This window comes from Pseudochaenichthys georgianus, chromosome 11 (genome assembly GCF_902827115.2).
Source record: "Pseudochaenichthys georgianus chromosome 11, fPseGeo1.2, whole genome shotgun sequence".
Taxonomy (NCBI): Eukaryota; Metazoa; Chordata; class Actinopteri; order Perciformes; family Channichthyidae; genus Pseudochaenichthys; species Pseudochaenichthys georgianus.
Window position 1 is genome coordinate 8,886,745 of NC_047513.1, and position 23,145 is coordinate 8,909,889.

The following is a 23,145-nucleotide window of genomic DNA, read 5'->3' on the forward strand; positions in this document are numbered from 1 at the left end:
TCCAGAAAATCACATTGTCTAATTTTTAAAGAATTTATTTGCAAATGATGGTGGAAAATAAGTATTTGGTCAATAACAAAAGTTCATCTCAATACTTTGTTATATACCCTTTGTTGGCAATGACAGAGGTCAAACGTTTTCTGTAAGTCTTCACAAGGTTTTCACACACTGTTGCCGGTATTTTTGGTCCATTCCTCCATGCAGATCTCCTCTAGAGCAGTGATGTTTTGGGGCTGTCGCTGGGCAACACGGACTTTCAACTCCCTCCAAAGATTTTCTATGGGGTTGAGATCTGGAGACTGGCTAGGCCACTCCAGGACGTTGAAATGCTTCTTACGAAGCCACTCCTTCGTTGCCCGGGCAGTGTGTTTGGGATCATTGTCATGCTGAAAGACCCAGCCACGTGTCATCTTCAATGCCCTTGCTGATTGAAGGAGGTTGTCACTCAAAATCTCACGATACTTGGCCCCATTCATTCTTTCCTTAACACGGATCAGTCGTCCTGGTCCCTGGTCCCTTTCCCTGGACATTCTCCCAATCCTCTTCTGGATCATCTAAATGCTCTCTAGCAAACTTCAGACGGGCCTGGACATGTACTGGCTTAAGCAGGGGGACACGTCTGGCACTGCAGGATTTGAGTCCCTGGCGGCGTAGTGTGTTACTGATGGTAGCCTTTGTTACTTTGGTCCCAGCTCTCTGCAGGTCATTGACTAGGTCCCCCCGTGTGGTTCTGGGATCTTTGCTCACCGTTCTTGTGATCATTTTGACCCCATGGGGTGAGATCTTGCGTGGAGCCCCAGATCGAGGGAGATTATCAGTGGTCTTGTATGTCTTCCATTTTCTAATAATTGCTCCCACAGTTGATTTCTTCACACCAAGCTGCTTACCTATTGCATATTCAGTCTTCCCAGCCTGGTGCAGGTCTACAATTTTGTTTCTGGTGTCCTTTGACAGCTCTTTGGTCTTGGCCATAGTGGAGTTTGGAGTGTGACTGTTTGAGGTTGTGGACAGGTGTCTTTTATACTGATAACGAGTTCAAACAGGTGCCATTAATACAGTTAACGAGTGGAGGACAGAGGAGGCTCTTAAAGAAGAAGTTACAGGTCTGTGAGAGCCAGAAATCTTGTTTGTTTGTAGGTGACCAAATACTTATTTTACCGAGGAATTTACCAATTCATTCATTAAAACTCCTACAATGTGATTTCCTGGATTCTTTCCCCCATTCTGTCTCTCATAGTTGAAGTGTACCTACTGTAGGATGAACATTACAGGCCTCGCTCATCTTTTTAAGAGGGAGAACTTGCACAATTGGTGGCTGACTAAATACTTTTTTGCCCCACTGTATAAAGGCTGAAAAAACAGCAAGGATGAATAAAAGGGGCAAAAATAGGAAATGAGGAGAGGAGACGGGGGCAGCGTTTACGAGGAGAGGAGTGATTACCCCAAACAAGCCTGTGGCATTACAGTCATTTGCTTTGTGCTCTGTTGCCCATATATGGTCATGGAATGTGTGAATGCAGCTTCTGCGGAAACCTGCATTGATCTGAGGTCACTGCAGTTGGTAGACAACAACACACAAACATCAAGGCAAAACAAGGACTGACAGGAAAACTGACAGAAGCAACATGGAGAAAGCAAGCACTCATGAGACAACACATGCACAAGAGGAGTTAGCTGCATGGTTACATTTGAAACTTTTTGGATATTTTATTTAAAGCACTTCACTCAAACTGCAGAAATATTTTCCCTACGTCTTCAATGACATCCACCTCCAAAGGAAATGGAAACCTCAATGAAAAACCTTGAAAAAAAGCCAACTAAGAAGTATTTCAAATCTCAGTTGGTGAGCAGATAATCTTCCGTCGACACACACGGAGATGACCCACTTTCCCACAACACAAGAAACACGAGTTGTGGAAATCACAGGCATGCAAGCATGATGGGGAAGAATCTTTAGATCATTTGGAATGAAATCAATCAATCTGGGCGTGGGCATGTGTACTTGTGTGTCCACTGTTCACATCTGTTCCTGTGTGTGTTTTGATTAATGGGACGGGTGGTTAATCGACTTTGACTGGCTTTAATCTCACTGCAGTGTGAGCTTCTTCTTTTTTTAATAACACACAATCATTTATTGGATTAGTTACCAGCCGCCGTCTGTCCCATCTTGTTTAATTTCTCCCTTCTTGTCCTGCCTTGTTCTAAACTTGGCACCGGGGTAATTAATGTAAGAATGCCATTGTGAGTGCTTCCTTTCATTTTTCCAGCGACCTGTTCGCTCCAGGGCGACTATAGCGGTTCCTTTTCCTGAGCGTGCGTGCGTGCGTGCGTGCGTGTGTGTGTGTGGCATGAAACAGATGGGGGGGGGGGGGGTTTGAAATCTGAAGCTATGCAATTGTGTAATGCCGGTCCAGTGATGATTGGCCGAGCAAGTCCTGACATTCCAATGAAGGTCAAATGAGCTTGATGCCAAAACATTAAAAAATCTGTGCGATCGTGTTCGATTTAATTAGCGATCTGTGGCGACACATGTCAGCGGCCATCACTCGTGTGTGTATTGAAGTCTGGACAGCAGTGTGTCTCTATTATCACCGGTGATAAAAACTGATTAAAGCTCATTATTAATCCATCTGTGGTCGTATATTTGAAAATGACGCCCCGCCTCCGCATAGTGTGTGTTACTCTGTGCAGATGATACCAGAGGTGGCAGGGCTGACACATCTGTGGGACAATAATCGTACCAATAAAAGAAGTAGCTTGCCAGCAAAATGAGAAATAAAAAGGAATTCATATCATTCACCCATCATTTTCCCCGGCAACAAGACAGCTGTGGCTGCATAGCTCCCCTGCCTGTTTTTTAAGAGCCTATTTTATGGATTTCTTTTTTAAACTTTATTAGAGAGTATGAAATACAAAGAGCCAAAAGATGTGCAAAGGGACTCAGGGCGACGTGAGGTAAAAGTCAGAGTTGAACTGGGATTGTGGCAACTACGCATCATAAAATAACCATCAGGACGCCCATTGTGAACCAGAGAATATTACAAATATCTGCTTGATAAAAAGAACTTTGAGGAATCAAATAGTTGCAAAGTCATTCCGACTATATTCATTAGTTTAGATTTTTTTATAACACGTTTGTAAGGCAACAATCTAAGACACTATCAAACATATGGATTTCAGAAATCTCGCTCGTTTTTTTGTGACTTTCTCAGAAAAATATTAAAAGAATTCATGTTATTCAATATCAGTATCAAAATATGATTGCATTTGTACGCTCAGATCTTATGCACAACTTACTGCTTGCACGCCCTTATTCGCAGGTACACAGGCGTTGATTGTTCCAGAAGTCCCTAAGTCTCATTCTATCACCCAACACTGCAAAGACATATAGTGAGACACACGGGTTCTCGCAGATGTTGAGATACACATATCCTGCCAACGGTCCACGCTCCTCTGCCAGCAGAAAGAATAAAGACAGGAATTGTGAGAGATGACATGGGAAAAGACTTTCATCTGTTTTCTGCAAGAAGAGTGTGTGACTAGTAGCTTGAGGTGACTGTATGTGTATCTGTGCGTGAATTGCAATTACTCCATGTGTGTGTGGAGCAGAATCAGGGTGCTGAACGGGCATCACAGGGGATCGTTGTGTGTGAAGGAAAATCCACATGTTTGACCTCTTTCCATCAGCCTCTCTAAACGCACAGGCGGTCACACCGAGAATAAAACATGAGCAAAGGAGAGCGACGGGGAGAAGAAGGGGGGGAGGTTAGGTCCCTCACACTCCTCTCTTCTGACACATTTAAATCCTCACAGTCGTCTCAGGGAGAAAGGGGCCAGTGCACCGACACTCGACGAGGGTTTTCACAGCGCACTAACCTCCAGTTTTGTTTAAGGCAGGCAAAAAAAGGAATCAAGAAGAGCAGCAACAGAATGACAGTTAAGCCAGACCAGTCAAGTCAAACAGAGTGAACCCAGAGCCAGGAAGTGCAAAATGTCTCTCCCTCTGCGCCGCGTGGCTGCATCCGGAGCCACACACATACTGCGCTAATTGGCATTTAACCCATCGTGCCCGTTGCACATTTAGTTCTAACAAGCAATTACATAATGCGGAGTATCATCTCAAACCAACGGAGTTGTAATGGAGCAATGATTAGCTCAGTGATGTGATTGCCTTATGTGCTTGCCAGTTCAATCAGAAAGGATCAACAGGAAAGGTAGTATCCAATGCATTCAGATTTTCAACATAAAATCCAGAGATAACAACGTTTTATAACTACATGGTTCTAAATTGTGAATGTTTGGTATGCAAATGCATGGCAGTATTGCTAATAAGTCACATTGTACTGTCGTAGTGATTGCTTTGTTAAGAGCCAATTGCAAGGTAACGGTACGTCCACACAGGAGCTTCAGAAGAATCTTCCACCGCTTCTCTGCCCATTGACTTTGAATGGGGATGACGTCACTTTGCCTCGCTTTTCGCCGAACTGCATTGTGGGGGAGCGAAGTGAAGATTTCCAGGATGTCCAGGATTTCCAGGATTCAAAAGTTGAGCAATGTTCAACTTTTGAAGCTGAGCTGGAAGCGCCAGCCAATCAAACACGTTTATGCAAATCTGACAGTAGAAGCGCTAGCCAATCAAACCGCGTGTAAGCAGGGAGAACCAGACCGCAGTTCATTTCCTCATATTCCAAACGAGAAGTTACGGTAGCAAATCACCCGGTTCTTTATGACCAGAACTATTAACGGGATACAAACCAGGAACCAGGCATGGAGGGAGGAGGCAGAGACAGTGGGTGAAACTGGTAGGTTTTCGCCTGTTTGGGGAGTTTATATATATATATATATATATTGCTCGCATAAAATCCCCGGGGTTTTTTGCTTTGTATGTCGGGGGCGGGAGATTCATGTGATTGGTTGTTGGTCGCAAAAAATCCCCAAGCTGTCAGACACGCCCAGCTCCAAGATTTTCAAGATTTTTGAAAAGCTGCTGTGTGGACGTACCGTAAGTGTAGTTCAATGTGCTAAATACCATCTGTGCTAATTAGGGGTGTAACGGTTCACAAACATTTCGGTTCGGTACGTACCTCGGTTTTTTGGTCACGGTTCGGTTCGGTACGGTACGTTTTCGGTACAGCAGACATTTTTTTCACAAAACAAAACATATATATATATATTTTTTTATTATTATTAAACTGTGAATAATGTATTCACTCAAATAAATATAATAAAATAAACATTAAGGTGCAGCATTTCGATGAACTGAAATAATCTGTATTTGAACTTTACTGTACAAGTACTCACAAAACATAAACTATTAGTTTTGGGTTTTTAATTATTATTAAACTGTGAATATTCACTCAAATAAATATAAAATATAATCAAATGAACATTAAGGTGCAGCATTTCGATGAACTGAAATTATCTGTATTTGAACTGTACTATACTAGTACCTAAGCAGCCAGTTTGACATTATGACTTGCTTGTCATTGTATTTTCATGTTGTTTAAAGAAAAATGAACTTGTCCACATTGCTTGCCGAAAGGGCAGATCAGCTGGCACTAACAATGTCTCCTGCTGTGGAGAACACCTCTCGCTAGGGACAGAGGTAGCAGATACAGCCAGGTAGCGCTTTGCTAACATGGCAACATAAGGATATTTGGCGTTTGTAATAGCTTTGGCTCGGTCTGAACTTTTTGCGAGTGGTGGAGGCTTAAATGCTAGCGGGAGTTGGGTTTGCACTTCAGTCTTTTTTCTTTTGGTACCGGTGATATTCACGTTCGAGTGATGCCTTTTCAAGAGTGTGCCAGTTTGATGTGTTGCCAGCCGCGTAACCAATTTTAGTTGAACAATGCCGACAAACAGCTTTGGTTCGGTCCACCTGTCTTTGTCCGTCATCCTTGTACGTAACTGCGAAACCAAAATGTTCCCAAACCGGAGACTTCAATGATGCTGGAGGATTTTCGAGCTCAACTTTATCTGCGTTCGCCATTCATTTTCGACAGTTCCTCAAATTACTGACTAAATTTGAACGCATCCCTCTGACCAGCTCTCATAGCATGCCCTCTCTGCGACGCAGTACCTGAGATTACTTCCAAGAAGTTGTTCACGTTCTCAATTTTTTACGTTTAACGTTATATTCGTTCGGTACACACGTGTACCGAACCGAAGGGCCCGTACCGAATAATTTCGGTACGGGTACGTGTACCGTTACACCCCTAGTGCTAATGTATGGCGCTACGTTTTGAAAACAAAACAAACACATCTTCTCCATTTTCCTTGGAAGGACACAAAAACAATCCCACTGCTTTGATTCTGGAGCAGAATTTAGGACTCAAGCCACGGCACACAATCCTGTGTAAACCAAAGCTCCCATGGTGCATGATGGGAATGTGCCAACATTAGAAGACTGAGGAAGAACCAGTATGTCAATTCAGAGGAATATACTTGTGGTACTTTAGTCCATCAAATTTAAAAAGTACCAATAATTGTCTTTAATACCATCGTATTAGCACTCTTGCTTTCAATTCATGTTAGCTTTGGTTCTCAGTCTTTAAATGTGCATGAGATAGTTAACCGAGAGCCCCCCCTCTTCTTTGAGTTGGCTGCAGAAAACCTCGGATTCCCATCTCTTTTGTCAAGAAGAAAACGAAAGCAAAGCACAAAGAACAAACAACCACCAAACACAGATGCTGTGAAAATCATTATTTGGATTTCTTTGTGGCTTCCTGCATTAGAAGGTTTCTGTTCGGCAGCCAAACCTCAGAAATGGTTGCTTTGTTAAATCTACAAATATGGACAACATCTCTGAGCAGTCCCCGCTGGCTACTGCAGGTGACGGGTACTACAAAATAATGACTAAAGGTTCACTGTGATACCGGTGCAATCTCAGGCCAGTTTCAATCATCTGCACATTGATTTTTGTACTGTAAGAAAAATTGAAAGAAAACCAATATCTGCCTGGAAGATTTGAAAATCATTTAAAAAAAAAAAAAGGCATGGCAAGCTTTGGAAAGTCCATAAAACATTATAGTTTTTATGATAATACAGTATTGGAAATGCCTCCAATACATCTGGAAATGCAAGATAAGGTATTCATGAATATGCGAGATACGCACCAATTTAAAAACTCGTTACCATGTCATTTATCAGCTCATTTACGCTACACATGAACAACAACGCGTGTCACTCGCTTCCAAATTCATACATCTGGCATGATCCGTAATGCACATGCAAAGACATTAAGAAAAAGAAGCAAGATTTTGTATCAGCTCCATTTTAATGGGATATTTGAAGATGTATTACAAATAACCAGTGTGGACTTTATACTCAAAATCTACTTCAATTTTTATGACATTTTACATTCATTTCAGTATGTAAAATGTTCCATCTGGATTATTTTGATATAAATAATTACCATATTTTGTTTTATTTAAATGGTGCCAGCCTTTGAATGAAGACATTTGGAGCGAAATTAGGTGATTCACATTCATCACTCAATGACTTTGGCTGTATGTTGACTTTGTTTATTTAAGCTCATCTTAAGCTTTAAGCTATGTGACAAACATCCTTTTTCTGCCATCCCTCTTCCCCTCCTCCGTCAGAGTTTTACTCTGTTGACAACTGTGAGGTGAGAGTGATGTTCCAAATCAGCTCATTAACACACTCCCCTTCAAACTGCCTTTCATACCCAAAAAAGCCTGATTCAATTCCAACGCTATTCAACTTTCCAGTTCAGACGCAATGGCTTTGTACACGAGCAGTCAGAAACCTAGACGCTTGTAGCCGAGACACCCACAGAGTAGAGAGAAAACCGCATGCTGGGAGGAGAAGAGAACAGACATGAAAGAGCAGCGCACATCTCATTAGCACCCTTCTCTTTCTGTCCAGCCCTTCTCTGGGCAGCCAGCCTGCCACCCATCAGGACGCTCGTGTGTTGGAAACCAGAGTAGAAGCATTTCACTTACATCCTCAGATGCATCCCTGCGGATTAAGAAATCATCCTCACATTTCGAAAAGCTCAACGTCTGGAAATAGACTCTGGGATGTGGGGACGGATGGGTCAGAGGCACAGAAACTGTTTTCTATTTCTCGATCCCAACTTCTTAGTTAATAGAGTTTTCTGAGGTGAGCACAAACACTAAAGGGAGGTGGGGGGGGTTGCAGCTGGCTCAGTGAAATTCGCCTTAGCTGTGGCCTAACTGGGGTATCTTATACTGTGGTGTTTTTGACCGGGAGTAACTCTGCGGTAGTAAAACAAGATTGTTATTATACTTTTTGGCGTAAACATAGCTTTTTCTATGGATTTTGCTTCACCAAAAACACAGCTTTGATAAAACTTCAGGAGGGGTAAAGATTTTCAGAAACCTTTAGCGTTGTTGTGGAAACGGGACGTTTTTGGCTTCTGACGTGTAGGCCGTTCTATTTGAGGTGTCACCAATGACGGGAATTTGAGCTAATTTGAGAGTTTAACATTCGGCTAATAAACCTGGACTGAGAAGTGGAGACGCCCCTGACTCCAAGATAACATCTCATTGTGAATTAAATGATCTGTTATTCAAAAAAACGGTAACACCGAGTTTTCTAACACTACTGGCACAATATAAATCTTAAATTCTAAAACATTGAAGACAAAACGTTTTATGAGGAAAGAAATGTATTCAACACATTATTCTGACCTATAGGACACACACAAAGCCTTTAGGTGAGAACACTAAACACCTCCAAATCTCCAAAGGGCCCCATTAAAAGATGGGGTAGGTAATTTTGGAGAAACCAGCTCGAGTGCGCTAGATAATGAAAATACACAGCCGGAAAAAATCTGCCACTTTCTTACAGAGCCCCCCCTCCAACACACATAGATACGAGATAGTTTGTGCACAGATGGAAGGCTGACAGGCAGGAGGCCATCCAGTTACTTTAGCCGGCTCAGATGATTGGTCAAGCTTTTTACAGCGCTACAGCCAGGGGCGGACTGGGACTACAAATCATATTTTGTTTGCACAATTACTAAACTCTACAGCAGGTAAACCGTGATATTACAAAAAGTTATAATAATATTTTTTTCATTTCATATTCAAATTCCAAGCCCTTGATAGACACAGGGTAAACCCTCTGGACCTGTTTAGGATGTGCACTGCCTTTCACTTCTTAGTGCATGCTGGGATATGCTCGAGCCCCCGCAGCCCTGAGCAGGATAAGCGGTTTAAAAAATGGATGGATGGATATTCCAATTTTAATGTGGCAAGCCGATTAGCAGATTATTGCCTTAATTGCCAGGCTAATACAAATATGGTTACTCCTTTTGTACGCCAGCTACAGTAATTCATTGTCTCCCACCTCATTTAAGATTATTTGTCATTCATAGCTTTAATATACAGTGTTGTTTTCAGTTTAAGCCCTTTAGTTATTGTTCTCCAATAATAAGATGGTGGAACTGATAAATGTGATGAAAGTAAGTTCAGGAAGTGACATTCCATTAACTTTTAATATACAAATAAAAAATGCTGATGATACCACCCCATGGTAGGAGACTGTTATTCACCAATTGTGTTCACATCAATAATGATTGGTGATAAAACGTTAAATTAGATGTTTCCCTAATGTACATTTTTAAAATGCCGGCTAAATTATCTGGCCGGAGAATTGACATCTGTTTCTTGTTGCTGCCGCCTGCCAGCTACATTCTCCTGATGTGAATTGAATAATCCCCTTCCGGAAGGACAAATGTTTTCTGCTCCATCATGTTTTTTCTCCTGTAGCATTAATGGACTAGGCCAAAGCAGCCTTTCCAGCTGTGTTGCAGAATGACGATAAAAGATCCATGAATCCCTTCTACCAGACCATTCCTTGTAAGTTTAAACTGCAAAAGGCTGTAAAATATAATCTTTTTAGGCACTTCCTCCCAAGGGTGGAGCAAAAAGTGCAGCTGCGGTTCACAAGTCTGGTGGAAGGACAGTGAACTTAATTTCTGAGCCACTAAAGAGAACTGTACTGTATGTCATTAATGATTTCTTGGGTTTTGACATGTGAGCTATTTAATTCCACTTGGCTTTGATCCATTTCCAATAACTATGTGGTAGCTCAAGAGAAGGGAAGAGAGAAAGAGAAGCTTAAATAGGATAGATGACATAGATAAGGGGGAGAAAAGATGGTTTGGTTTGAGCAGGCGGTTGGAGCGGAGTGTGTGTGCATGTTTGTGTGTGTAGATCTTTTTCTGTCTGTCACAGCAGCTCACATCCTCACCCATCACACGGTCCACAGTGGCTTTCTCACTGCAGCTAACAGAGGGAGATTGTCATGAGTGCACAAACACACACAGGCCAGTGCTGCACAATGGTGTGTGTATGACTGAAAGTGCTCTACCCCCATCCTGTTCCGCGGTCCAATAATCTAAATCATGTTAATCAATTAACATAGAATTTTGTTTTGGTAACATTTGTGCAAGCTCATGTGGCTGCCACATTTACCCTGGCCCTCGTGGCGCAGACAACAACACGCGGCGGTTACAAGGATGACAGATGTTCCGTGGTAGCTGTTTACAAGCAGTTGCCTCACTAATCCGTTGTTGCACTTTCATTTGGTTTAATGGAGGGGGATTTGGACTGGATTCTCTCTTGCAAAACAAGAAAGAGCCAACGATACGTCTGGCTGAATGACAGGTAATGTACGCATCAAAGCAGCAGGGAAAAGAAATAATGAAGTGCGCTCTGAGAAGATGGCCCACGGGAGCTATCGTAAAGCACCAGGCAATATCACAAGTCATTTGACAATGCTATACTTCTTAAGGAGAAAATAGCTAATTCTGCCTTTGAAAGAATTCTGTAATGCTATCATGCAAATGAAAAAGTCCATCAATGGGTGCCAAAAGACTGGATGTCTGTAATATTCAATAATAGTGTCTGACTGGGGAACATCAATCATTTGTGGATTCACGGTTGAAATCTACTCCGTGGATTGTGTGAGTAAAGAGTTGAGCCCCCCCCCAGCTTTCAATTAGAAAGTGAGTTATTTAGTGAAGAATTGTAATGTCAAGATAGGGAGGGGGGGGGGGGGGGACATTGGTGCAGCTGTCATAGTGAATCTCTCAATCAACAACAGAATTAGTTAAGGATACGCAAGCATTTAAAATCAGGTTTAACGAGGTGAGGGGGGGCAACCCGTCCCTACATCTGTGTACTGTTTGGGTATGGGCTAACAAATCTAAACGGGATGATTCACTTAACATTTAGAATATTGGAATTGTATCAAAAAAATGTATTTGAATGGTGTTATGACCCCGGCCATGCACATAACTAATTTGGGTTTACTGTCTTGCTGATGGATTGTATCTAAGAAACAGCCTCAATAATGTGCAGATTACGGCAACAACGTAATAGTGAAAGGCTTTTTCAAATGTCGGAATAGAGAACGTTTTTTTCGCTTTTGATTTTAAATGCCATTTTCTTAATGTCTTTCGTTTTTTGTAAAGCACTTTGAATTGCCTTGTGTTGAAAAGTGCTATATAAATAAACTTGCCTTGCCTTGCTCTCTTCCATTTCTCTGCTGCAGTAAAAACATTTGTTGCCATGTATTCTTCTTTGTTGTGTCAATGCTTTGGTTTTATTTTGATGTATGAGTTGTGTTAATCTTCCAAAGTCGAGTGTTTTCATTTCCATCCACAAATTCAGTAAACCAGAGTACATATTGATGTGACAAAATGAAGAAACCCATGGCCCGTTTGTTAATACCAAAAGTAGACACGGCTTCCTCACCAGTCTGTTTCCTGCCAGTCACCTGACATCCGTAGGAAGACATCAAATTCTCTGGCAAGAAAATAAATGTCTAAACAACATGCAGCCTGACAAAACTAATTGTCACATCCATGTCTTTTCTTTTCTTCTGTTTTACATGTGGCTGCTTTGTTTGCCTGGACAGCCGTTAATATCAAGCCAGGTTTGAAATAACAGCAGAGCCTATACATGACAAAATGACAAAGAATGATCAAATTACACATGGCAAGCATTGCAGAATGATGGGTGGAAACGTACACAAGACAGAGGCGGCAGCAAATGGACTGTAACTCTAAATGACACCGGTATTCTCTTCTAATGTGCGTGTGACTCGCATTGAAATGTGCTGCAATGTGAACAGTAGTCGCTTGTGGACGGGGTAGGGAGAAGAGATGTTAGCTTGCATTATGCAAATGCAGAACAACAGTGTCAGAGCGGATGCAGTTGATCAGGACGATTACCAACGACACACACATTGCCTAGGTACGTGTACTCGGAGGCAAGGCAGTCAATTTAGACGATGATATAGAAGAAGCCAAGGACGCTAAGAGAGGTGAGAGGAGAGCGGGGCTGTTGGCCTCGTGCACAAATCCTTAGTCTTTAGCCCCGTTTCATTTGAACATTTCATCGATACAGACAGAGCTCGTCTCTCTCCCTGCTGGCTGGTGATCTGCTGACCTCCACAACTTGTTGCTCACACTCTCCAGGCTTCCCAGAGCCGGACAGTTATTTATGAACGGGGCAGCAGAGATAAATCGATGCTCCCTCTCTATTCCTTCCCATTTTCCATTTGCATTACTTGAGTGAGGTGTTGTCTTCCAATCTAAGAAAGACATTACACTGCTTTCCTGTCCATGCTTTGTTTCCTTTTTGTTATGAAATTCAGATAATGTAGAGCTGGAATTACTTTGGTGGTTTAAAGTAAAAGGCCAATAAGCTGTCGTCGTAAAAGTTATACGCTGCCATAAATAAGTTATTATCTGGCATGGGTCTGAGTATTGACTGCTAAAGATTTAGAAAGAAAATGGGTGAAGGGTTAATAATCCAGGAACAGTTTGAAGACAATTGACAATGGCGTGGCCTTTGTAGTGCTGGCAGTTGAACCAGGGCAGTAAATTGACTTTTTGTTCAGGCTTCTGTGACCTGACATCCTCAGCAATGGAATAGCTTTCACTTTCAAACCAATCACTTGAACCAGAGGACGATGTGACCAGAACTGAAAGTAACAAACTTAGAGAAAAGTGCTGACGATATTTAGGAGTGCTTAGAAAATACAGTGTTTTGTATCTGATTCTGCAATCACGTTTTGCTCTGATCATAGAAACAAAAAGGTGTGCCAATAACAGGAAACAAAAACATGGGTAAAGCAGGGACTTTCCGAGCTCAAACTGAGGTTGATGACATTTTGAGCCTGGTTTTATTTTCAGGAATAAGAGAATATCTTTAAGCATATGCCTGAGTAGGTGTTTCGGGCCCCAGCTCGGTATAGAACGCGCCAGCTTTGACTAAGATGTGAAATATGCTATAACTAAAGCAGTTTAAACTAATTTGGTATTAAAATGTGCTTACAACAGGCAAAGAATGAGGTAACAAAGATAATAATGACCATTTCATATGTTTAGCATTTCCATAAAAATGTCACCCTTCAAAAAGTAATAAAATAGGAACAACATTAACTGTCTAACTGCATAATCCAATAGCACAGCATTGCACTTAATCCTACCTTCGTTTAAATCATATTCAGTTGTTATGCATTTAATATCGCTGTTTAATTGAAATATATGTCTAATGTTATCTAATATAATGAAAAAGGATTATGTTAATCTGTTGGATCAAACAAGAATTATCCGCAGCCTGAAATGAGTAGCGCTGTGACCGCTTCTTGTTAGTAATGCCAATGATACTTGTAATAGCCGGCTCTAATTACCTTGTATATCACCCTGTATCATTATCTTTTAGCCTAGCGCCTAGTGTGATTTCCACTGCAGTTTGCATTAAATCTCTTTAAACAAGTTTTATTATAGTCAAATGTTGGTATATGCACCACAGGGTTTAAGCAAGGCTGTCACCTTAGATTCCCTCTGTAGTAAAAAATCTCCGGCTAAAGGCTCCGTAATGATGCCAGTGAAGCAAACAACGTTACTGCAGTCATTAATTGCCCACATGGATACAAATGGGGAAATGTCACAAAGTCCCTTCACAGCCTGACCGGCTGCTGCACTCACAGACGGGTTGAGCAATTTCCCATTTGTCACCAGCGAACAACATCAGGAGAGGAAACAGTGAGTGAGCAGGAGAGGATGGAGGCTCACTGTGAGCTGGGGAAGGGGCATGCTCAGGACAGACTGGGAGACAGAGCAGAGGCGCTTGTCTAAACATTTTCGCACATTTGAATTCCCTCCCTCCCTTTCTGTCTCTCACCCCCAAGCTCCCTCTCTTTCTAAACAATGAGGCCTAGAAGAACTGAGAGCGGCGGGGTGGACGAAGGGAGGAGGAGAAAGGAGGGGAGGGGGGGGGTTACTGGCACCCTTTTTAATTCCACCAAAAGCTGTTCCAACAAAAGGGCCCTCACTCGGGAGCCGCCATGAAGCGGCAGCCAGCCAGGCCCGGCTGAAAATAGGGTCGTGAGCAAGAGAATGAGAGGGCGAGAGAATGAGAGGGAGAGAGAATGAGAGGGCGAGAGAATGGGTGAATAAAAGAATGTGAAAATGAGAGACTGAGACGGGTATGAAAGGCTGGCTGGAAGTTTTCTTTAACTCTGCATGGTGGTACGAGTCAACCCAGGGAGGGCGGTCACATTCATCAAGTGTGTGTGGAAAAGCGTGTGCATTTGTGAGGGATTTTGCAAAAGGTATTCATGACCCAGTAAGCGCGGACTGGACCCTGAGAAGTTGAAACCCTTCCTCCGAACATCCTTGGTTCAGCTCCATTGTGATACATAGACCTGTTCCTGTTGCTACGCTCGGCCATCCCTCTTCACACCAACACCTGATGGGGTAGAATCACTAAGGAAGTCAAGGTGAGCCATGATGCGGTTTATTTAAGGAAATGTGATCTGTAATTTGCTAAGTAACCGCTTTCCTTAGAAGTGGAATGAAAAAAAAGCGCTGACCAAGTGCACACACATGCTTGCTGGGTCTTGGCAGGCAGAGTGATGGCCTCTCAGCAAGCTGGACTGATGGAGCTTCTGACAGCAACCCCGGAGTCTAACCTCTTCCTCCTAATTACATCGAGTTTCTTTAAAAGGTCCACATAAAGGCACAAACACATGGCTGCACAACAAAGGGATGAGAATGTGTCTCATCCACAAAGCTGTATCCATGACAACCTGCTCCCAATCTCTGAATGTGCCCTACCGAACCAACCTCTACGTCTGTCCGTAAACGCTGCACTGAGGAATTTGGAAGGTAGGACCTCGACACTACTTCTTTGAATGTACATTTAAAAACAAGCAAACAGCCTGATGCGAGACGCTGCAACACAAAGTGAATCCATCGTTCGTCATCCTGCAAAGTATTCCGGGAAAGTCATTAACATTTGAATCCTTGATCAATAAAACCAGAGGCGGAAGAGACAAGCAGATCGCAACACACAATGTGACGCAACACCGTGTTAGCGCCTGTCCATGAATCCGTGAGAAGGCTGTAATTAATGGGGAAATTAGCAGGACTTCATACTGTGCTTTTCGGGGTGAGAATCCCAGACAGACACATCGGCCCAAACACTAACCGCTCCTGGCATTACCATGCTCTTTGCGCTGCTGTGAGTCACTAATAAGCTCTCAATGAGCATCAACGGTCCGGTCTCGAGGGGATGATTATCACCCATGGCTCACCAGGAAGCGCCATTGACATTTAAGAGTGGGGCCAGCGTGCCTGAAACTGCACGTCACTTCAGGGCCTCGGTGACAGCAGTTTGTCTTCTTAATATGCTGGGTTAAGATTAAAAGGCTTAAACAACATTTCATTAAAAAGTGATCATCATCATTCAGCATGGAGGATGGCTAATTGAGGCCTTGTTTTTCTTATCTGATAAACAGTCCTGTTTATCGTATACTGCTTGCCGGTGATTTCACATCTTTAAAGCGCTCTATAGAGAGACGTCTCACAAACACAGATTGCAAAGTTACTTATAATCAATCCCACAACCAAAACAAAAACAAGTTATATGCTAAAACACATTACCGTACTTTTCGGACTATAAAGCGCACCTGCATATAAGCCGCAGCAGCTAAATTGTCCGTCTGTCTTGCTCTCGTTCTGTCTCTCGGTTCCACTTTTACTTTGGCGCGCTACCTGTCTCACTCTTTTCCGGCCTCCAGCTTTTCCTGCTGGAGCCCGCCGCTTAAAGGTGGCGGGCACGGACCGGTCATAGAGCCCATAGTGTTAAAGGTAGGGATGTCCCGATCACCTTTTTTTGCTCCCGATCCGATTCCGATCATTTGATTTTGACAATCTGCCGTTACCGATTTTTCCCGATCCGATCTTTATGCAATGCATTGAGAAAAAAAAGGTAACAGATAACTAGAGATGTCCCGATCCGATCACGTGATCGGGGATCGGAGCCGATCACGTGATTTTCAAAAAATCGGGGATCGGGAGAAAAAAAATCGGGGATCGGTATTTTTTTCTTTTCTTTTTTTATAATTTTTTTTTTATTATTTAATGTTACAAAACAAAAATGACCATGTTCACGTCTTAAAGTCATCCTGAGGACTTAGTTTTGGTTTAAAATTACACAACATCATGTATGTGTTGCTTTCTTTGGGCTTGTTTTCAGACCTGGTTGCTTATTTCTCTGAAATCTGGCAACAGAGAGGGCGCAGTGTCTAATAGTAGCAGTAAGCTAACGAGAGGCTACGTTCAGCTGGTGACTCGGGAGTCGGGACAGAGAAAATGTCAGGAGTTTGGAAGTATTATAAAATTGAAAGCGAAGGCAGTGTAAGAGCCAGATGCAATGTTTGCAAGGCAGAGGTTCCGCGTGGTGGAAAGAACAGAGCTACGTTCAACACGACCAATCTAATACGCTACCTGAGAAACAAACACCAACAACAACAGGACGAGTACACAGCGGCCACTCAGGTAACGGCACTGAAACAACCGACACTTTTAAAAGGAAAGAGAAACAGCCCCAGATCAGTGACAAGGCCAACACAGTAACAGCCAAGATAGCTGAATTCATCGCGTTGGATGACCAGCCGTTATCGGTTACCTTTTTTTTCTCTTAATGCATTGCATAAAGATCGGATCGGGAAAAATCGGTATCGGCAGATTGTCAAAATTAAATGATCGGAATCGGATCGGGAGCAAAAAAAAGGTGATCGGGACATCCCTACAGATAACGGCTGGTCATCCAACGCGATGAATTCAGCTATCTTGGCTGTTATTGTTTGGCCTTTTCACTGTTCTGGGGCAGTTTCTCTTTCTTTTTAGAAGTCTCTGAAAGTGTTGGTTGTTTCAGTGCCGATACCGGAGTGGCCGCTGTGTACTCGTCGTGTTGTTGTTGGTGTTTGTTTCTAAGGTGGCGTATTAGATTGGTCGTGTTGAACGTAGCTCTGTTCTTTCCACCACGCGGAACCTCCGCCTTGCAAACATTGCATCTGGCTGTTACACTGCCTTCGCTTTCAATTTTATAATACTTCCAAACTCCTGACATTTTCTCTGTCCCGACTCCCGAGTCACCAGCTGAACGTAGCCTCTCGTTAGCTTACTGCTACTAGTAGACACTGCGCCCACTCTGTTGCCAGATTTCAGAGAAATAAGCAACCAGGTCTATGAAAACAAGCCCAAAGAAAGCAACACATACATGATGTTGTGTAATTTTAAGCCAAAACTAAGTCCTCAGGATGACTTTAAGACGTGAACATGGTCATTTTTGTTTTGTAACATTAAATTAAAAAAAATATTTTATAAAAAAAATAAAAATCCCGATTCCCGATTTTTTTTTAAATCACGTGATCGGCTCCGATCCCCGATCACGTGATCGGATCGGGACATCTCTAGTTAAAGGTGGTTAATTTTACCTGTAAAATCCATAAATTTAGGAGGTTCCCTAGTGGCTGTTAGCTGTACAAAATAAATGGGTAAAAAAGTTGCGGCTTATAGTCCGAAAAGTACGGTACATATCTCACCCAGCTGCTTAACAGTCATTGACATTGCAACCAAGCAATAATACCTCTCTAGACAACAATGTCAACTCCTCCCTCCACCCTCTCCACGCACACAAGGGCTCCTCTCATGAGACCTCTGTGCCGCAGACTGTTTTTAAAAGATAGTCAAGGCTCCAAATCATTTACAATCTGAGGTTCATGTGACTGCACGGGGTTAATATAAGATTTATGTAAAGTGAAAAGAAGTTGTTTTTTTTAAATTGAGAAAATGTGCTTTTCAAACTGCCCCTTGCTTTTGGAATAATATGATATGTTTGTTGAGCCATCAGGCTTCTTCCTATTATTAATCAACTAAAACATACTGCCAAGAGAAACCTTTTAATAATTCTTGCCTCAAAAGCAACAACTGCCTTCCTTGGCTTCTCTTACAGATTAATCTTTTGAACTCAAACATGTTGTTGTGTAAGCTATGTCACTACAGCAGTGGAATGAGACACGCAGGGTTTCCTATAGGGCTGCTCGATTATGGCAAAAATCATAATCTCGATTATTTGGGTCAATAATTGATATAACGATTATTAAAAACGATTATCCATTTACTTTACTTTGTTTTTAACAGTTGATTACTCTGAACTGTAAGGATAATTCAATTGAAAACCCAATCAAAATAAAAAATGTATTGGGGAAATACATTTAAAAAACAAAAAAATTGTTTTAATTCGATTATGTTGTTTTCATAATCGTTGCAAGCCAAAATCGTAATTGCGATTAAAATACAATTAATTGAGCAGCCCTAGTTTCCTATTTAAAATGCCATACATGATACACCAGTGGATATGTATTACTTCTAAAGCAGGAGGTTGTTAAGAGTTTCATGCTCAAACTTAAGCAGGCCAATGATTTCATCCAAGGATGTTTCATGTCAAACTTCACCTGCACTGCTTCACAAGCACTATAGATCCGAACATGGATCCATACCGGCGCTACAGCACTAGCTACATAAATATGCAAACAACAAACAGTATCATGGTTCAATGATGAGTCATTAATAAGAGCTCTCCATAATCATGCTGCACCGCTGAGGGCGATAATCATCGGCCGCCTGCTCTCCATGTGATAAGCTAATCAGCCCTTCGTCTGCACCGAGCCGTCGAGGAGACTCATCATCATTGACATTTCTGCACAGAATCGGGCCTGTAGAGGGGAGTGCAGGAGGGGAGGTGAAGAGGGGGGGGACCTGAAGTGACTTAATTATCATTGCTGTGGAATGATATCCTACTTTGCCTGTTTTACTGAAGGTTAACATTGTTCTTGGAACTTCCCGGTTAAAGTGTCACTAACGCCTTTTTCATAACGCTCATTTGTTTCTCCCAGCGACATCTAAACAATACACACGGAGATCATCCATCCACACAACCCAGCCAAGAGCTGTCTCTTCAAAAGAAATGTGTTGTATGCTGGGACCATATGGAAAGTTCAAGCTTATACTTTTGCATTCAGTTTCAGTGGCTTAGCAGCTGGGTTGTGATCGTCTTTTCCATCGAGAAGACAGTTGTGTTGTTTGCGCGTTGAAATTAATTCATACCCTGTGGGGATACTGCCATGACAATCTGACAGCTTTTTCACAATACAACCCTGATGTAGCAGAGTCTCAGCTGAGAATCTGTCAGCCTCACACCAGCCAAACCTGCGCTGCATGGCTTACAGCACGGGGCTCTCTAGCACAAGGAGAAAGAATTAAAAAGCGAATTCTAATCAGGGTTCAATCTTCGCCCTGCCTTGTACACTTAGTCAGAATCACGGTTTGCGTTGTCACCTATTATGCAACAGATTCTTCAGCAAAATGCAAAGCACGCGCTCCGCAGCTCTAGGCCTTGAAATACCTTGCCCTCCGTTTGCTTTTATCTCAGAGACAAGTCTCCCAAGGCGTGTCAACGCACAACACGAAACATCTTCCAGCTCCATAATGACCCGTCTTCTTGCTCCATGGTTGGAGATTTTGGGACAGCTCTAACAGAAGATTCCAGTTGCACCCAGGTGAAAACAACAGGCTTACAGATTCATGCTGACAGAGCAGGTTCACAGATATTTAATGGCCATCACTTTTGCCTAACTGCCAGCTGTTGTGAATTTTGTAGGTGGCCTCAGATTTGGAAAAAAAAGTTCGTAAATAGTTTCTGTTGGGAGTGTCAGCATGTCTGTGTTACTCAGCAGAGCCTTTAGTGATGCCATCGTTGGTTGCAGTTATTGTTATCTCTTAAATGTTCTTATTGGGGCATAAAGTGTTGCTATGGCAATCATTAGAAGGTTAATTGATACGTTTTCTTGTTTATTGTAGGATATATCCTCAATTTTCTTATCTGCATTAGTGAGTTCAAAGTAGGTTAATTATGGTGATTTATTGATTACCAATAGAACTGATACCTTTTCAACTTGATTTAAATCACAACAAGCCTAGGATTATTTGTGTACATTTGCTGTGTTGCTCAAAATAAGTTTTCTGGCATGAATGTTAGATGTGTATCTCTTAACGCAATATAATATGCATACAGTGTTTTGCATTGCTCTTGCATCACTTAGTTGACAGTACGTTTACATCAGGTCGATGCTATCAGCCAAAGCTAGCTCAACCGTGTGCATCGGCAGACATGTAAATGCAGTGAAGAAAAGTTGATTTTGAGCCTTGTTTTTCTGAATTCCAGCTTTAAAATGTTTTAAAAGCATGATGTTTAATAATGTTACATTGTACAGTTTACGTGTTGAGAAGGCCCATCGTATTTTACTGTTTTTATTAGTGACAACTTTAAAAGCACCTGTCTCAAGCACATCCTGTGTTGATGTTAATTGTTAATGTATAGAGAACGTCACTGAATTTAATAGTGTTAAAACTTACTTTCCATATTGTATGTGGATAAGGCTGTATAAGTGTGTCCTTTGTTACAGTTTTTATTACAGTCTTTATGTAAATACTGTGGTTTCTGAGATGAATCATTGACATTTTGATTGCAATGCTGTTTTTCCATCACATCTTACTTTATTATAGGGTTACTGAAGTGGATATTCATTAAGGGCTCTCAACACTCATTGTTGAAGGGCCACCTGACGAGCAGGGGCCGAGCATTTCAAATGTTTTCTCCCATCGCCACCCTGTTGCTCTGCACAATGAAAACCCATTCCTTCCATTATTCTGATTGTTAGATGTTAGATGTTAGTTAGACACGCGGTTGTGAGCGCCCGGAACACTTTCCAACAGGTAAACACAGATTACAGGTCGGCCGTGTTGGAAGGGTTTGTAGAGGCTCAGAGGGGATTAGGTTTCCCGAACAGTCACCTGCCGTCTGAAGCTGCGAGGAATTAGGACAAAAAAACACAGGCGGAGCCACACCTCGCCTATCATGGCGTACTGAAACCCCACGCTCAGATTCCGGCAGTGTGTTTCGACAATAAACTTTTGCAACACGGTCACACGGTCCACCAAAACAGCTGCAAAGGAGAGTGGACGCGGATGTGACACATGCAGCGGCGCGCCTGAAAGTGCTGCCCGTCTCTCAGGACGCACAGTGCGGGGACAGGACGGACACTGGAGGGGTGACTCAAACACAGCCCGCGGGGGTTTGGCTTACCTTGAGCTGCGAGGAGGATCGATGCCGCTATCAGCAAAGTGTTTCTCACCGGAGAGACCGGGCAGCGTGCAGGGTGATCTCTCGCCATTCTTCTAAACAAGGTGGACGTAAATATCCACAACAGCGCTGTGTGGGGCAGCCGGGCTCCGAATTATTCCTTCTCCGATCAGCCGAGAAACTTCCGAGTTCAGTTCAAAACGCCTGGGTTGGAAGCAGCCAAGTTGTGGCTTCTCTTTCCCCTGTCTCTGTAAGAATGTCGTCTCGTGTTTGAGTTTCGTTCCTTCTCTGAATGTGTTCCTGACAGGAAAAGGGGCCGGCCGCAGTGCGCACAGGTAGCCTCTGCTGCTCTGTGTGATGGTGCCGCTCTCAGCCACGGCGGGAGGAGAGATGTGGAAAGAAAGTGTGGACGGAGTGTGTGAGAGTAGCTGGAGCTCCGTGTGTGTGCTGCGGAGAGCTGAGTGGGGAATATCAGAGTGATGTCAGCAGAGCGTCACCAAGAGGACTCCAGCCGTAATACTGAGCCCGACTCAGGCACTCTGGTGCCTGGGTGTGTGCTGCTGGGACCTGCCACCACTCGTGTGTGTGATCTATGAGAAATATGTTCAAACTATTATGTATTTATATTGGGCATCATTTAATAAATATGCATTTACTCAAGTAAAATGTATATCATATGCTCAGTGTTTCCATTTGATGCTACTTTAGAGTCCCACTCCCATACATATCAAATCAATGTTTTCTTTCAAGTATTTTACTTTTTACTCACTTGACACTTGCACCATTTTCTTGTACTTTTTTCTTTATATGTTTCTATTTCGTCTTGCACTTCTTTATCGTGTTATGTCTTAGGTATATTTGTATTGCATTGTTGCAGGAACCTGGTGTTTCATTGCAAGAACTACACCTATTATACATATGACAATTGAATCCTTAATTGGAGGTATTGGCTACTTTGCAGACTTTACTCCCATCATAATGAGTAACAGTTGTGTAGGAAGAACCCAGATTGTTTAATAAAGTAAAAGTATACATTTCACACTTTGGAAATACTCTTTTAAAACACAAGGTACTGCAATCGTAAATAAATACTTAAGCACAGGTAATAGGTTAAAAAAACAGTACAGTATAAGCATCATAATGTAGGCTACTTGAGGTACCAAAAGTAAACATTATGCATTAAGTATAACCAGATTTCGTAATAATATAATAAATCTATGGAAACATGTGTTCATCACTTTAGTTGTGCAAATGTGAGGCTTATTATTTGTATTGCAACTACCTGCTATATCATATTACATTATTCAGGTCAAATACCAATGATTTGGATTTAAGTACTTGAGTAAATGTATTTTACCGCTTAATTTGTAATGCAATGGCACAGATGAAGCTACCTTGCAAGTATGGCTTCCTCCACCAGCATTGGACATTAAACTGCTGCTGATGTGTTAAACGCAACCGCAACATTAATAATCAAATATTAGGATGCATAATAATCACAAAGGCAACCCACGTTGACCATTTCTCTGCCTTCATTTAGCTGCTAATTTTGAGCACAGAACCTTTACTTGAAGTGAAGGGTTTTTACATATCTTGTCATATTGCTACTTACTTTAGTAAAATATCTGAATTTAGCTTCCACCACTGA

The 23,145-nt window shown here is 42.3% G+C and overlaps 1 protein-coding gene across 1 annotated transcript in view; it reads right to left on the reverse strand.

Moving 5' to 3' along the window:
- LOC117455223 (poliovirus receptor homolog) overlaps window positions 1–22,520 on the reverse strand; it is a 197,900-nt gene extending 175,380 nt beyond the window's left edge. Inside the window, exon 1 of the mRNA XM_034094635.1 lies at window positions 21,501–22,520. Coding sequence (XP_033950526.1) covers window positions 21,501–21,588 — 88 coding nt within the window. The 5' untranslated portion in view covers window positions 21,589–22,520. The remainder of the gene's footprint in view (window positions 1–21,500) is intronic.
- Between the last annotated feature and the right edge of the window lie 625 nt (window positions 22,521–23,145).